We start from the raw sequence: 18,195 nt of genomic DNA, 5'->3' as shown, positions 1-18,195 counted from the left end.
AGTGCCAAGGTAGGTCTCCCCTGCAGAATTGGATTTCCCTGCGTCGGGAGCACGCACTGGGATGTTCAAATCACGGGTCCGTGGAAACTGTGCACAGGGGAAAGTGGGGTTACGCAGAGATCACAGCTAGTTCACAGAGCTTAAAGATACAAGGTTGAGGTTCACTGATGTGTCTAGCACAATCATCCAGCGATGAGGCTGTCTGCGTCCCGGTCTTAAGAGTCCAACCCATAATTAGAGCCTGACGAGATGCAGGTGTGTGTGCCAAGGGCGGGAGCCTGCAGTGAGCTCCGCCCTGGCGGGGAGGAGAGAGGAGAATGTACACAAAAACACATGTGGCCTTGTGGAGCTGGCCGGGTAGACATGGGGACCATGACACGTTACTGGCGCGGTTTGATGAGTAATGAAAGCAAGCACTTGATTATTCAAAGTAGATGCGGTGATGGGTGGTTCAAGCGGTGTAAGCAATAACTCTAACTCTCCTGACAGTTTCTCATCCATTAGATTCTGTTCAGCTACGGAGTCCACCAGCACGCAGCATGTAAAAGTCTTGTTGTTGGTTACTATGGTAACAGACAGTAACAATCGGGGTCTAGTTGTGTTCAATGTGCTGCCCACCCGTATCCCCTGACTCACCGGGGATACGGGTGGGCAGCACGGGTGGGCCGGGCAAGCAGCAATGCAGTGACCAGGCTTCTCACAGTACAAGCAGTCCCCAGCCCGAAAACGGCATTCCCTTTCTTCCGGTGAGAGTCGAGAGTGACCGATTTGCATAGGTTCTGGCAGGGGAGGCGATGGGGAACTAGTGCTTGCAGCCGCGGGTTGAGCCGACGAAATGCGAAACTCCGGCCGCAATACGGGCCTCGATGGCTTGAGCCGCCGCTTGGCATTCCTGTCCCGCAGGCGTCTATCAATCCTGCGGGCGAGGGATGCCAGTGTAGCCGGTCTGGCCTTAAACTCTGATTGCCGTTAGTTCTCTGCGTTGTGTTGTGCGAATGACCAGAGGAGTCAGCTCTCACTTTACCAGCTGGATGGATTTATTCTCCCAGAACTGTTTAAAATAAAAACAAAACAGTACAGCGACTTCACTTTACTGGACATCTGCATGAACACCTTCAAGGGAGAGAGAAGGATAGCAACCCACATGAGAAGCCACGTGCATGCTCTTATGCTCTCATCTGAGATTGGCTAACTAGCATGTTACAATAAAGTGCTGTACTTGGCAGAGAAACAATAATTCACACTAAAATATCAAACAGAACTGTGAGACAAAATGCACAAAGGGAACGAGCAGTGTTTGAATTACTTTTAGTTACTTTAACTGTGTTTATGCTCACCTCTCCTCAGCAGGGCCTCTAAGCGACTGGGGAAAATAGCACGCAGCTACAGGAAGTGACTTCGTGGGAAGTCAAAGGTCACACAAACAAAATAAAAGCTCCCAAAATATAAATACAGAAAATAAACATTTATAAACAAACACATATACATAACCAATACTGACAAAGCAAGATAACACTGCAGGATGGATCTTTGGTGAAATATAAATTATTTTTTAATACACCCGTTACACCAGCTCCTCAAAGGTTTTTGTTTCCTCGTGGAATGCAAGGTGGTCTCTCAGCTGATCGTTCAGCAAGCGTAAAAAAATCCCGCGGAGGGCCGAATTGAACCAACCCACGGCAACCGCCATGGTCCGAACCTCTATTATATACTCAGCTACACTGCCCCGCCCCTGACGGAGCGCCAATAATTTCTGTGCCGCATCATCCTCAGAGATCGGAGGAGAGAAGGTCGCCTTGAACTCCTCCAGAAAGTCATTGTAATGGCAAAGATGAATTGGATGAGAAGTTAAATAAGCCTCAGCCCATGGTAACGCCTGTCCCGCAGCAGCCCAACAAAATGGGAAATCTTAGCAGCATCCGTGGGGAAGGCATGCGCCGCACAGCTAAAAAAATAGGGAGCATTGAAAAAGAACCCCCCACACAGGTCCAGCTCCCCATGGAAGGGTTCCAGCAGCGGAGAAGATATGCCGCGGTACGTAGGATTGGGTTGTTTGGCACGCAGTTCTTCCTGAGTGTGTATTGGTCCTGGAGTGACTGGAGCAGCTGATCGTGCTGACCAAGTATAGCGCCCTGCTTGTTAATAGTGGAGCGTATTGGATCTGCTGGGTCCATCCTGGCCAGTCCGTACTGTCAAGAACCATAGTTCTAGCACGCAAGCTGGACCCAGAAGCAAACACAATATGCCGGGATGCACGCAGAATAACTTTATTTCTCAAACTAAGGGTGTCCCGGAATGATCAAAGGAAAACACGCAGTGTTAATATTAGAACCAAGGGACCAAGAGATAACAACTCGGGAACGCTGTGATCGGGACCGTGGGAGGATGCAAAAGAGAAGGGAAGAGAGTTACTGGGGAGCAGGGAGATAACAGCATACAATGGGGTAGAGCTATTTATCTTACAATTTATTTATCTTGGGCCGTGGGAACCGGAGGGGTGAGGGTCAGCGGGAGAGGGCCCCAGGAAGGCGGAGGAGATGATGACCGGTGGCTAATCTGAACTCCAGGCGGGCAGGAGGACGGGCAGGTGTAGGCTCAAACACACCGAACAATAACCTGGGCACACAGTAGAAGGATTAACATAGTTCAAAAGAAACCTGAGATTCCACATCCACCTTCATGTGAGAGCCAAGTTACCGCTGAATGGTGACTAACGGACTGGCGTGGAGCAGCCGGCCGTACGGGGTTAAATAGGCCTCCTGATGATTGCCTGGAATGGGATGCAAGTGTGGAGACAACAGCCACACCTGTAGGCGTGGGCATCCCATCTGCTCCTCAGGCACCAGTCCGCGGACCATGACACTCTTACTATATTGACTTTGCAATTTTCTCTGTAAAGGATGTGATATTAAGGGTGTGCGACTATCGTAGTGTGTATATGTGCTTTGACTGGGCCAGCACGTCTTCTGTTCTTGGACTCCTTTGCAAACTACAGCTTGTCTATAACAAACACAATGCTTAAAAATAAGGGTATTCATAGATGAGCATGGCACCAGGACACATTAGGCCATAGGTTGATGATCGATTTTGTAATAGTTTCACCAAATTTGCAGCTGGATGTTCTACACTCTGGAGAACAACATGGTACAAGATAATTAACAAGACCGACGACGGAATGGAGCAAGTGTCAACCACCTCCTCTACATGGATGACATCAAGCTGTATGGCAGGAATTATCCATACCACTAGGATCAACATAAACGATATCAGAATGATGTTTCGACTTGGAAAGTGTAGTTGATTTTTTTTATATGAAAAGTTGAGAATGTGGAAATTCAAATCCAATTTTGGACCACTTAAGAAACATTTGAATTTCCCTTGAGAAGAATAAAAAGGTTATTATCCTCTACAATTCTGAAAACCTGTGGAATTTATGGTAGTTAAAACAAACAAAAAACTCCAAAGAGAAGAATGCCATTGTCTCTAACTCTGGACCTCAAGTTTAGCCACGCCCACCTCATTCTCCTCCTCCGTGCTGCAGCCATAAATACTAGCAAAAGAGTTTGTCTTGTTTAGTTGCGAGAAGAAGCTGAACTTATTGTTATGTATTCTTAGCATGTGAAGAATCTCTGGAATTGAATCTTGTAAAGTATAAATCTGCTTGCTTTTTGTTTTGTGATTCCTGATGTTTGATTATTATTAGTTTGTCTTTTTCATTGTGTGACATTATGCAGAAAAAAGGAAACTCAAGTGAGAGTGTATCATTTGTGCTGGCTGCTTATGGAAATGTTGGAGCTTTTAAATACCCATATTTTATCATAATATTGTTTTGGTATGTCTCTATATGTGTGGCCAACACAGTTCTTATTGTGGTCATACATGTGGACAGAAGACTGCATGAGCCAATGTATATTCTGCTCAGCAACTTATGTGTGAATGAAATAAACTGCAGCACATCACTGTATCCTCTTTTGCTCTCACAGATGTTCTCAGACAGCCATGAAGTGACTGTGCCGTGGTGTTTTCTGCAGATGTGTTGTATGTACATAAGTGGACCTGCTGAGTTTTGGAGTTTAGTAGCCATGGCCTATGACAGATATATCGCAATCTGCCATCCATTTAGCTATAATGTCATTATGAACACAGAGAAAGTGGGTATGTTGATTCTGCTTGTGTGGATTTTTTCATTTGTTAGTTTTTTACTCTCATTTTCATTCATCTTTGGTTTAAGGTTTTGTGGAAATATTATTGATAATGTATATTGTGACCACCAATTAATAATTAGACTTTCATGTTCAGTTCCAATCCAAAGCTCTATATCTATGATATTCTTCACGTTATTGAGTATTTTTCATGCCATTCAATCTTATTTCAATTTCTTACCTGAAGATTTTACGAGTTTGCCGTAAAACATCTACAGAAAACAGGCAGAAAGCCGTGACTACTTGCACCCCTCAGATTGTCTCTGTGCCAAACCTATTTGTCGGGTGCATTTTTCACTCTATTGATTTCAGCCTTCTAGCTGCTCAGATACCAGATGAAGTCCGTATAATTTTGCCTATGTATCTCCTCATTTGTCAACCAATGCTCACCCCATTTATGTATGGATTTAATTTGCCAAAGATAAGGCAATCATGTAAAATGCTTCTGTTTAAGAGAAAATAAATCTTTGTTCAGTAAGAGACTCTATCTCTCTATCGACAGCATCTCTGCCGTGTAGGAAAGTAACATTCAGCATAATTGGAGATAAGCAGATTTCATTTTCTTTATAAGTAATGTATTTGAATTTACAGACCTATGATATTCAAATTATTTTCTTTATTTTGCTAAAGCTACTTTGCAACATCTAATTTCCTCTAAAAATGTCAGTTAGGCTCTTTGATACATATTTAATCACTACACTGGTGAGGAGGAGAGAGGCCAGGAAACTACATTTACAATTTACATCACATACCACCTCTTACCTGATTCAGGGTTTTGTAAGAAATTATTCTATTTAATTTTATTCTTTTTTTTTCTTTTTTTTTGCTGTTGTTTAAAATTTCATTTGTCCATTCTGAACTAACAACTGAACCGGAACAATTCAGAAATGTACACTGAAATTCGACAAACTACCTAGAAATAAAACTCTACCAAAGAAGTTACCACACTTATTCATCAAAACATACACTTGCGTAGACAGTTCGCCTACATTTACTATAGTAAAAATGGTCAAATTAGTTCTTTCAAAAATAAAGCACTTATATAAGAAAATTGTGTAAGAAGTACTTTGTAATATATGTTGCACTGAAACCTTTGTCTAATAAAAAAGACTTTTAAAAGAAAGAAAATTGTGCAGAAAAAGAAAGACTAAATTGTCTTGCACTAGATTTGTTACTAATGTATAGAATGTCTGAGTTCAGAGGAGAGTTCAGTGTGAATCTGGGATAAAAGCACTTTTCTTCTTCATCATGTAGTGGTTACTTCAATGGAACTTTAACATTTGTTGGCATTCATACAGCTGATGGGCAAGGTGAGGTGGGTCCTTTAGCATGTGGCATACTTTCTGCAGACTGTGGTCATAAGGTCAACACAGATGTAGCAAACTTGTCCACTTAAACCCCGAGTTTCCTTCAGTTTTTTTTTTTTGTTTTGTTTTGTTTTTTTGTGATTTGATTTAAACAATATTACCTCAGTGTTAGATAAACTTCATGACTAATCCAAAAATTGCTTTTACTTCTTTTTAAAACTGGGGCACTTTCTTAAGAGAAAGCTGTATGATTTAGTTAATTTTTTTTTATTCCCTTGATTTGCACTTGATAAATGAGTGTTCTGTCATGTTCCCCTTTTCTATTGCTCTTTTAATAAATTTATAAAGTATTTTTCTTTCTTTGACAGTAACTTGTTAGATTTATTCTGAAACCACAGTAAAACACTAAACATCAAAATTGGTCAAATGAAATTACAAATATTAGACTTTGATATTTTTGTGTAGGCTGGCATATGCAATATTAAAAAGCATTCATCTTTGAATTTTAGTCAGGATCAAACCGTAACAAACTGGATTCAAAATAGGAGGGATGATGAGGAATTTAATGGCCATGAAGTTCTTTAAATGCTGTGGCGGAGATGCTGATCCAAACCTCGAGTACATGAGATCAAAAAGCAAAGCAGTCGAGATATTAAGCAGACAAAATAAATGTGACACAAAAGTCTGTGTGAACTTTTTCCTGCTTGCTATGAACATGCAATGCATTCACTTTTGTTGAACCACAAGCAAGTTTGACAATTGACAAGTTCACAGAGTAAAGCTTGTTTATGATGGATCCAAATAATTTAAGTGATGCTAAGCTTATAATGAGAGTCTCAAAGCAGAGAGGAAGGACAGGACAGAGTGACTAACACAGCAGTCCTTGGTACAGAGATTAGAGAGTGATACTCCAGTGGTCTACATATGGTCACATATCTTTCATAAAACATTAGGAGTAAAATAGTCTGCTTTTGTGTTTAAATATAAAACAAAATGTAGAAAAAGGCATCAAACATATGAGATTAGATGAGTGTCAGACAACAGATCAAAGGCAAATCTGGGGGAGGGGGGGGGGGGTGGAGTCGTATAGAGTTAATACACCAAGAACACAAAAATATATACATAGGTTCATGTAGGTTTTGACCTTATGGTTACAATAATAATAATAATAATAATCAAAATGAAATAATAACACAGCAATGTGTGAGAGAAAAGTTTGATTCTGTAGTTCACTGATGTACTGAAGTCAGTCAGACAAAGGAAAACTATACTAGAAGTATTCCTTCTTCTATCTAGATGTGTAAAAACATTATCTATTTTATTGGCACCTTTACTGTAAATTCACTTGTTTTAGAGAGATGCAAAATTTAAGGCAGGATGTTGGAGAAGACTCCTCCTTCTACAGGGTGGGCCATTTATATGGATACACCGTAATAACATGGGAATGGTTGGTGATATTAAAGTCCTGTTTGTGGCACATTAGTATATGTGAGGGGGCAAACTTCTCAAGATGGGTGGTGACCATGGTGGCCATTTAGAAGTCGGCCATCTTGGATGGCCACAGCTTAGGACTTGCAGCATGTCACTGGAGAGTGGCATTAGTCGAACATCCCTTTGGCGGATATTAGCTACTCACAAATGGCACCCTTACAAACTCCAGCTACTGCAGCATCTCAACGAGGATGACCCAGGTTGACGCACAGAATTTGCAGAATGGGCAAAACAAAAATTGGAACAGGACCCTCAGTTCACGAAGAAGATTTTGTTCAGTGATGAGGCAAACTTTTATGTGAATGGTGAAGTTAACAAACAAAACCACCGCTATTGGTCTGACACTAACCCACATTGGATGGATCCCTCAAAGACTGTTGGAACAACAAAAGTGATGGTTTGGTGTGGTATATGGGATACAACGATAGTGGGTCCATTCTTCATCAATGGAAACCTCAAGGCCACTGGATATTTGAAATTGCTACATGATGATGTGTTTCCCTCTTTATGCACTGTCTCCCGATCTGACCCCCTTAGACTTTTATCTTTGGGGTCATTTGAAGGCAATTCTCTATGGTGTGAAGATACGAGATGTGCAGCACCTGAAACTATGGATACTGGATGCCTGTGCTGGCATTTCTCCTGCAGTGTTGCTATCAGTGTGTGAAGAGTGGGAGAAGAGGGTTGCATTGACAATCCAACACAATGGGCAGCACATTGAACACATTTTATAAGTGGTGAGAAACTTGTAAATAACTCATGAAAAAATAAAGTTACGTTGAAACCAAGCACACCAATGTTTTTCTTGTGACATTACCAATAAGTTTGATGTGTCACATGGCCCTCTTCCTATTGAAAAAAACAAAAGTTGTATCCAAGATGGCCGACTTTTAAATGGCCACCATGGTCACCACCCATCTTGAGGAGTTTTCCCCCTCACATACACTAATGTGCCACAAACAGGACTTTAATATTACCAACCATTCCCATTTTATTACGGTGTATCCATATAAATGGCCCACCCTGTATATTGCTGCCGTGTCACTAGCTGACAGTTCAAAGGTTTTAAAATTCATACAGTTTAGGAATTCTATATTTCTATTTCTATATTTTCTACCACAGTCAAAGGAAAGCAATCTTATCCTGTCTTTAGCCTACAATACTTTTGAAGGAGCAAATTAATGTTTCTCTCTAAGAAAGAAAATTAACAACATTTATCGAGAATAAAAAGCCTCTTTTTTTAATAAAATGGGAAAAGTGTGCCATTTTAATAATTGTTCATTAAGGGATGGATTCTTAAATGAGGAAATCAGACAACAGTTTGATAAATATGTTACATTAATTTTATAACAAGATTTTGTTGCATTTCTGTTTAAAAAATGTCCCTTTGAAAAATTATTTCAAATGATAAAATACTTTTACTACTTTAGCAGTGTATTTGGGATCCTTGTTTTGCTGAAAAATGAAGATGTTGCCAAACATTCCCTGTGCAACCTCCCCACTGCTGCCCCACAGACTTCATGTAAAAGTTTGACAGCTTCTGGGTCTGAAAGTGAAGTGCCTTAAACCTGTATTATTTTAAAAGGCCCCTGGGAGGTGATGTCAAGGTCAAGTTCAAGTTTATTATCACATACAGAAAACATTGTAGCAACATTTACCCGTTACAGATATATTTGAAAAAAAAAACAACAACAGCAACAACAACAATAATGTTAATAATAATAACAATAATAATAATAATAATAATAATAATAATAATAATACTTCTAATCGTATTAAAATTTAATAAAATAATAAAAGTGTTAAAATGTTAAGAGAATTTAAAACAAATAGTTTATTATTTACAGTTTGTGTAAAACTGTGCAGTGAGGATTTAAGTGGTTTGAAGTGACAGTGTGTTGAGTCCAGCAGTTGTAGTGAGTGTGTAATGGTGTGTGCAGAATGTCAGCAAGCCTGATGGCTTGTGTGTAGAAACTGTTTCTATGTCTGCTAGTGTGTGTCTGAATGCTCCTGAACTGACTGCCGGATGGCAGGAGTGTGAAAAGTCTGGGGCTGGGGTGGCTGGGATCAGAGAGAATCTGCTGCATCTTCCTCATGAGCTGATCTCACCACCATGAGCTGATCTCACCACCCTCTGCAGAGCTTTGCGGTCCAGAGCGTTACAGCTGCCATACCAGGTGGTGATGCAGCTAGTCAGAATACTTTCAATGGTGCAACAGTAGACGTTCGAGTATTCTGGAGTTCATTCTGAGTCTTCTCAGGTGCCGTAGAAAACATCTTGCTTTTGTGATAACACCTCGCTGATGTTGATGCCTAGGAATCTAAAGCAGCTGACTCTCTCCACCTCTCCTCCTCTCTCCATGTCTGTGGTTCCAAAAAGAAAGCTGGTAAAACTAAAGTGTAGTGCTAAGGTTGCCCATTTGATGTTTTGCCCTATGCTGGCCTCTCTCTCATATAACAACAATAATAATAATAATAATTGATTGATTGATTGATTGAATGAATCTTTATTTTGAACATGTTGAAAAAGTACAACAACATAGAATTAAAAGAGACAAATGAACAAAGCAAGACAAAAGGAAAACGAGCAACCACAACTACAAATAACTTTCATGTTCAAAAAGGAGCAGGAAGAAGCATAAGCTTATTTAATCCCACCCCTTTTCCACTATCTAGTAATCAATAGACTACAGAAATACCTCCTTGCAATTACATTATATGTCATGTGTATTTTTTTTATTATTCTTTTTTTATATATATATACATATATGTTTCTATCTATCCATACATACGTATATACACATATACACATTTTCAATAACCCCATTAACACCTCAAAGGATACACAACCTACAAATATATATATACCCATACCAACATACCCGTGGTCCCGCACACACATGAAAATATTAGACAAGAACACCCTATCAAATCTCTACCTCTTCCCTGTACCCTGTAAAAATCATCTCCTTAAACCCCTTTTTAAACTGCGCCATGCTCGGACATTGCTTTATAGCTTTACTTAGTCTGTTCAACAGCTTCACTCCACACACAGAGATGCAAAAACGTTTTAATGTTGTACGGATACGAGGATGTTTTAAATTTAATTCCCCCCTCATATTGTATCCCCGTTCCCTTTTAGAAAACATTTTTAGAATATTGTCAGGAAGCAGGTTATTTATTGCTTTATATATAATTTGTGCAGTGAGAAAATGAACCAGATCTGTGAATTTTAGAATTTTTGATTTTAAGAATAGTGGATTTGTATGATCTCTGTAACCAGCTTCATGGATAATAATAATAATAATAATAATAATAATAATGGATTGCATTTATATAGCGCTTTTCAAGACCCTCAAAGCACTTTACAATTCCACTATTCATTCACGCTCACATTCACACACTGGTGGAGGCAAGCTACAGTTGTAGCCACAGCTGCCCTGGGGCAAACTGACAGAAGTGAGGCTGCCGTATCGCGCCATTGGCCCCTCTAGCCATCACCAGTAGGCGGTAGGTGAAGTGTCCTGCCCAAGGACACAACGACCAGGACAGACAGAGCTGGGGATCAAAATGGCAACCTTCCGGTTACAAGATGAGCTTCCCAAACCCCCTGAACCACAGTCACCCTAATAACAGTAAAACACAAAACCTCATTTAAAATTAAAACTAATATTTAGAAGATTAATTTATTCTATTGTATTCAGGGCTAAAGAGCAGGTTATGCATTTGAGTGCATGATTCTTTAACAATGGGACTTTGTGTGCAGTCTGAGTCCATTCTGTGTGACTAGGATGGTGGCAAGTAGACAACTAGAGGTTACCCACCTAGTCAGAACTTTTTTTGTGTTGATTTCGCATTAACTCAAGAAAACTTTTTATAATAACTATATTTTATAATGCTCTTTAGTTTTGTAGTTCTTTTATCAATGAATTATTAATCCTTTCTTTGCTTTTTGGTCTACTTTATTCTGTAAAAGTTACATAAGATTGGGGAACTTTTTTCATTAAATATCTGTCACGGCTGGCGGGGTGAGCCGTGTGGTGTGGAGGAAAAGGAGGACCCAAAATGCAGACAGACGATGTGATGAGATGAGTGAGGGTTTTATTTACAGTGCACGAATAACAGAACTGAGGGCAGGACAGAACATAAACCTAAACTGGGTGAGCTGAATAACAAACCGGAGATCATACGAACGGGGTGAGTGGCAGAGAGAACAGGACACCATGAAACACAGACGAGCCGACGAGGAGCACAGGCAGACACGCACTATAAATACACACACCAGGTAACTAGGAAATGGCAGACAGGCGGGGACACAGCTGGAACTAATGGACATAACGAGACACAAACCTACAAAGTAAAACAGGAAACACACAGACTGTTTTACACAACCAACTGGGGACACGATCAGAACGCAGAGGAGAGACACAGGTAGGGATGATAGAACACACAACTCAACCCCTAAGAACAAATACAAAATCAGAACAAACTAGAAAAATGATAATAATCAACTTAAAGCGCTGGGTCACTGACCCAGGACCATGACAGTACCCCCCCCTCCAAGGGCTGGCTCCAGACAGCCCAAAACAAAAACAGACGACCAACCCAGGGCGGGCGGCGGGGGGCCCAGGACGGAGGGACCACAACCGAACAAAAAACAAGCTCCAGTGGGCCAAATGAATTGTTCAAAACACAACACAGACTGGAGTTCCTGAACAGGGTTCCAAAACACGGTTCAGGAGGCCGGCCCGGAGGCTGACAACTCAGGTCCAAAAGCCGACCGCGCGGAAGGCAGCGGTGTCGAAGTGGAAACAGTTCAGGAGGCCGACCGTGCACACGGCAGCGGCGGCGAAGTGGAAACAGTTCAGGAGGCCGACCGTGCACGCGGCAGCGGCGGCGACGGGGAAACAGTTCAGGAGGCCGACCGTGCGGACAGCAACGGTGGCGACGGGGAAACAAGTCAGGCGGCCGACCGTGCGGACAGCAACGGCGGCGGCGACACAAGTCCGGAGGCCGGCCGCACGGAAGGTAGCGGCGGCCTTTGGGAGGTCGTCCATATCGACGATGACGCCCAACAAGCGGCCTGGCAGATGACCGCCGATGTCGAGGCGGCAGTCTGGGACCTGAAGGTGGCGTGGCCCCCGCAGCACCAGGCGAGGAGGATGCTGAGGCTGGACCAGGCGAGGAGGATGCTGAGGCTGGACCAGGCGAGGAGGATGCTGAGGCTGGACCAGGCGAGGAGGATGCTGAGGCTGGACCAGACGAGGAGGATGCTGAGGCTGGACCAGGCGAGACGGAAGCAGAGGCTGGACCAGGCGAAACGGAAGCCGGAGCTGGACCAGGCGACGGCGTGGGTGAAGCCGGAGCTGGACCAGGCGACGGCGTGGGTGAAGCCGAGGCCGCAGCTGGCGAGGATGAAGACACGGAGGCCGCAGCTGGCGAGGATGAAGACACGGAGGCCGCAGCTGGCGAGGATGAAGACACGGAGGCCGCAGCTGGCGAGGATGAAGACACGGAGGCCGCAGCTGGCGAGGATGAAGACACGGAGGCCGCAGCTGGCGAGGATGAAGACACGGAGGCCGCAGCTGGCGAGGATGAAGACACGGAGGCCGCAGCTGGCGAGGATGAAGACACGGAGGCCGCAGCTGGCGAGGATGAAGACACGGAGGCTGCCGGCGGTGTAGATGAAGCCGCTGTTGCTGCCGGCGGCGTGGATGGAGCAGCAGCCGGCGAGGATGATGATGAGGCTGCAGCTGGCGGCTGGACGGTCTCCTCGGGCCCTCCAACAGACGAGGCAGAAGACTGGACGGGCTCCTCGGGCCCTCCAGCTGACGAGGCAGAAGACTGGACGGGCTCCTCGGGCCCTCCAGCTGACGAGGCAGAAGACTGGACGGGCTCCTCGGGCCCTCCAGCTGACGAGGCAGGAAGCTGGCTGGGTTCTCCTGAACCTCCAGCTGACGAGTCTTGGGGCTGGACGGGCTCCTCGGGCCCTCCAGCGGACGAGTCTTGGGGCTGAACGGGCTCCTCGGGCCCTCCAGCGGACGAGACTTGAGGCTGGACGGGCTCCTCGGGCCTTCCAGCGGACGAGTCTTGAGGCTGGACGGGCTCCTCGGGCCCTCCAGCGGACGAGTCTTGAGGCTGGACGGGCTCCTCGGGCCCTCCAGCGGACGAGTCTTGAGGCTGGACGGGCTCCTCGGGCCCTCCAGCGGACGAGTCTTGAGGCTGGACGGGCTCCTCGGGCCCTCCAGCGGACGAGTCTTGAGGCTGGACGGGCTCCTCGGGCCCTCCAGCGGACGAGGCAGGCAGCTGGACAGGCTCCTCGGGCCCTCCAGCGGACGAGACAGGCGGCTGGACGGGCTCCCCGGGCCCTCCAGCGGACGAGACAGGAGGCTGGACGGGCTCCTCGGGCCCTCCAGCGGACAGAACAGGCGGCTGGACGGGCTCCTCGGGCCCTCCAGCGGACGGGTCAGGCGGCTGGACGGGCTCCTTGGGCCCTCCAGCGGACGAGACAGGAGGCTGGACGGGCTCCTCGGGCCCTCCAGCTGACGGGACAGGAGGCTGGACGGGCTCCTCGGGCCCTCCAGCTGACGGGACAGGGGGCTGGACGGGCTCCTCGGGCCCTCCAGCGAGAATAGTCACAGGACCAGCGGGCACAGGGGCCCCTGGCGGGCGCAGAACAGAACCAGCAGGCGCGGAGACCTCTGGCAGGCGCAGAACAGAACCAGCAGGCGCGGAGACCTCTGGCGGGCGCAAAACAGAACCAGCAGGCGCACGGGCCTCTGGCAGGAACGGATCAGAACCAGCAGGCGCACGGGCCTCTGGCAGGAACGGATCAGAACCAGCAGGCGCACGGGCCTCTGGCAGGAACAAATCAGAACCAGCAGGCACACGGGCCTCTGGCAGGAACGGATCAGAACCAGCAGGCGCACGGGCCTCTGGCAGGAACAAATCAGAACCAGCAGGCGCACGGGCCTCTGGCAAACACAAAGCTGACTGCAGCTGCACCGAGCATTGACTCAGCTCAGGTAGCGACAGCCGGGTGCAGTCCTCAGCTGGGTTCTTAGCCTCCAGGGGTCCAGAGTCAGCTGAGGGCTGTAATTTAACCTCTGGTGAGGCCCTGGAGCAAGTAACAGTCTCTAAACTAGCCAGCTGTTGAGGAACAATTGCCTTTTTAACATGTTTGTCTCTCTGCAAAAAATACGTACTAGAAAAAGAGTCCAAAACGGGGGGCACAGACGCAGCTTCCCGTACAGAGGGAGTCGGTGAAGATGTCATAGATGACTGGGCTAGTGGGGATACCGGGGGCCGAGCTGAATGCTGCTGTGCAGCTAAACGAGCTTGCGGCTGTGCAGCTAAACGAGCTTGCGGCTGTGCAGCTAAACGAGCTTGCGGCTGTGCAGCTAAACGAGCTTGCGGCTGTGCAGCAGGCTCAAAAAACACAGCCCCGGTATAAACCGTCACAAGTTTTGGTGAAACAGAAAGAGTGTCTTGTCCACTCACCACAGCCGGTCGCTCAGAAATCCCCAGGTCCGACTGTGGCGAGGAGCGTCGGCAGCGTGAGCGCCGTTTCCCCCTTGAAGGCTGGGTTGACGGGCCGGGCAGAACATCCTCTGTCGGAAGTGAAGCATGAGTTGCAGGGTGGGTGGTAGCAGCCGGGGGGTGAAGACGGAGCTCGTTCAGAATGAAGTTCTGTGCGAGCGGGTGAAGAGAGTCCAGTAGCCAGGGGTGAGCAGAAATAAGCTGCTGTAGCCTGGCTTCTACAGCGCGGTGAAATTCCTCCCCCTCATGCTCAAGCCATAGGTTAACTAACCTCGAAACGGAGTCAATCACCCCCTCCCGAAACTCCTGGGAGGGTGTGGATGCTGCTGGGTCCATGTTTGGTCGGCTCGTACTGTCACGGCTGGCGGGGTGAGCCGTGTGGTGTGGAGGAAAAGGAGGACCCAAAATGCAGACAGACGATGTGATGAGATGAGTGAGGGTTTTATTTACAGTGCACGAATAACAGAACTGAGGGCAGGACAGAACATAAACCTAAACTGGGTGAGCTGAATAACAAACCGGAGATCATACGAACGGGGTGAGTGGCAGAGAGACGCAGACGAGGAACAGGACACCATGAAACACAGACGAGCCGACGAGGAGCACAGGCAGACACGCACTATAAATACACACACCAGGTAACTAGGAAATGGCAGACAGGCGGGGACACAGCTGGAACTAATGGACATAACGAGACACAAACCTACAAAGTAAAACAGGAAACACACAGACTGTTTTACACAACCAACTGGGGACACGATCAGAACGCAGAGGAGAGACACAGGTAGGGATGATAGAACACACAACTCAACCCCTAAGAACAAATACAAAATCAGAACAAACTAGAAAAATGATAATAATCAACTTAAAGCGCTGGGTCACTGACCCAGGACCATGACAATATCTCTGGTAAGGAGATATTTCTCCATTATAGACTATTATCTCTCACTTGGGTTTTCTAATTAGTCAGTGACAAATATTTGTCTATTTCAATGTTACTGGCTGTTTACAAGGGGGGAATAATTTCATTTATGAAATAAGCTCTAGTATACATTAGTTTTGACTGTTATTTTCAGTAAAGATGAGTGTTGTACACATTGACCTGAGGTTTATTTGAATACAAATATTTTTAAAAAATAACAAATGCCCACAGAAAATATTTTTCTTTGTTCCTTAGTGCCTGATGTTAGTGGACTTCGAGCAGAGAGCTTAGCCCACAGTTACATCAGCCTAGAGACTGCTGCTCCCTGAGCATCACACACACAATTAATGTCCTGGGGATAAAGGAGTGCCCTGGACGAATGACCCTGAGGCTTAATCATCATGTTTACTTGATAATCTTTTAGTATATTTTTATCTTCTGTTAGAAATAACATGCTAATCACATGTGCATGGAGTTGTTGTGAAAGAAAGGTCTCCAGAAAAGTTGTTTGTTTTATTTGAACATATACACACAAATCAGTCATGCATGATGTTTTAGTGATGATACTTTAGTTTACATCTTTAACTGAAGTCAGGGCTCTGACAGACAAAATGTGGTCATAAATGTGTGGTCATAATACATAAATGTGGTCATTTATTCTTGATATTATCATTGTTATTAATACTCAGGGGATTAAACATGCAACATTTCAGATTGGACATGCAATCTCTAATTTCCTCTGACTGTGGTTCAGGGGGTTGGGAAGCTCATCTGCAACCGGAAGGTTGCCGGTTTGATCCCCAGCTCTCTCTGTCCTGGTCGTTGTGCCCTTGGGCAAGACACTTTACCCTACCGCCTACTGGTGTTGGCCAGAGGGGCTGATGGCGCAAAATGGCAGCCTCGCTTCTGTCAGTCTGCCCCAGGGCAGCTGTGGCTACAACTGTGGTTTGCCTGCACCAGTGTGTGAATGTGAGAGTGAATGAATAGTGGAATTGTAAAGCGCTTTGGGTGCCTAGAAAACCGCTATATAAATGCAATCCATTATTATTATTATTACTCGTTATTTCAGTAATGAGTAATCTAACTAATTACTATTTCTATCGTTACAACGCTGTTACCTTTACTAACAAGTATTAGGCTTGGGGTGTTCTCCTTTATAGTGGACAGAAATTATTTTTTGGAGTGGCACAAATAATTTGTGTGGCATCTTATTTAATGAAGAACACCTGATTGTTATGTAAATAGTTTGAAATGATTATTTAAGAAAAGGTAGATAGGTAAATGGCTGCAAATAACTTTGTTTGCAAAAATTGTGCATAGGATTTTAAAATTTACAGTTTATATTTAAATTTAAAGTTATGAAATATGATTCATTAAACATGTTTGTAGTTGTCAGAGTAAAAAGTATAACTTTTTCTATTCTGAGTTTATGTTTTTTTCTGATTTTAGATCAGTTGTGCTAATACAGTATGTCAAACTGAAAACATAAATGTAAATTCAGACACTTGAGGTTGTGCTGAAAAGAATGATACCAAACTAGGCAAAGTAAATAGTTTTTAAAGGTGAAATGTAGAGGGAAAATCAAAAGTAGTCATTGGTGGTTCAGGCCGAGCTGGATCGGATAGCGGTGTAGAGGTGGCAGAGGCTGGACCAGGCGAGGCGGAGGCTGGACCAGGCGAGGATGGTGCTGGACCAGACAGCGGTGTGGCAGCTGCGGAACCAGACGGCGGCTTGGCAGCTGCGGATGGTGACGCTGCAGGTGACGGTGTGAAAACTGCAGGCGATGGAGCAGGTGTTGGCACTGAAGGCAAGGGTGATGGCTGGACGGGCTCCTCGGACCCTCCAGCGGAAGCAGGCTGCTGAACGAGCCTCTCGGACCCTCCAGCGTAGGCAGACACAGGGCCAGCAGCCATGAGGGCTCTGGCAGACACAGAACAGTACCAACAGGTGCGCGGGCCTCTGGCGGAGACAGAACAGTACCAACAGGTGCGCGGGCCTCTCGCAGGGACAGAACAGAACCAGCAGGTGCGCGGGTCTCTGGCGGGGACAAAACAGAACCAACAGGTGCGCGGGTCTCTGGCGGGGACAAAACAGAACCAGCAGGTGCGCGGGCCTCTGGCGGGGACAGAACAGAACCAGCTGGTGCGCGGGCCTCTGGCGGGGACAAAATAGAACCAGCAGGTGCGCGGGTCTCTGGCGGGGACAAAACAGAACCAGCAGGTGCGCGGGCCTCTGGCGGGGACAGAACAGAACCAGCTGGTGCGCGGGCCTCTGGCGGGGACAAAATAGAACCAGCAGGTGCGCGGGTCTCTGGCGGGGACAAAACAGAACCAGCAGGTGCGCGGGCCTCTGGCAGGGACAGAACAGTACCAACAGGTGCGCGGGTCTCTGGCAGGGACAGAACAGAACCAGCAGGTGCGCGGGCCTCTGGCGGGGACAAAATAGAACCAGCAGGTGCGCGGGTCTCTGGCGGGGACAAAACAGAACCAGCAGGTGCGCTGGGACCTCTGGCAGGTTTGACGCTGACTGGAGCATGGTAGCACATTGGTTTGGCTCAGGCAGCGACCGCAGGGTGCAGTCCTCTGCAGGCCAAAAGAGTTCTCCAACACACCCAACAGAGGACGAAGGTGGATGGGTGAACTCACTAGAACTCTCAGCGAGTGCTGACGGCTGAGACTGCTCAGTTGAGTTCCCAGGTGAAGCTGCTGGCACTGGCGTCTTAACCTCTAGTGGC

The 18,195-nt window shown here is 46.0% G+C and overlaps 1 protein-coding gene and 1 pseudogene across 1 annotated transcript; one reads left to right on the top strand and one right to left on the bottom strand.

Annotated features, from left to right (window-relative positions):
* Positions 1-2,991: 2,991 nt before the first annotated feature.
* Positions 2,992-4,968, top strand: LOC146500900 (olfactory receptor 10A3-like). Its single transcript, XM_085134992.1, is given in 2 exon segments — positions 2,992-4,349; positions 4,351-4,968. Coding segments are annotated over 2 exon segments (936 nt in total). The 5' UTR covers positions 2,992-3,728; the 3' UTR covers positions 4,666-4,968.
* Positions 4,969-6,001: 1,033 nt separating this feature from the next.
* LOC146500899 (uncharacterized) lies at positions 6,002-15,427 on the bottom strand (annotated as a pseudogene).
* Positions 15,428-18,195: the final 2,768 nt, after the last annotated feature.

This window comes from Neolamprologus multifasciatus, chromosome 16 (genome assembly GCF_963576455.1).
Source record: "Neolamprologus multifasciatus chromosome 16, fNeoMul1.2, whole genome shotgun sequence".
NCBI classification, from domain to species: Eukaryota; Metazoa; Chordata; class Actinopteri; order Cichliformes; family Cichlidae; genus Neolamprologus; species Neolamprologus multifasciatus.
This window is presented reverse-complemented; position numbering and strand designations above follow the sequence as displayed.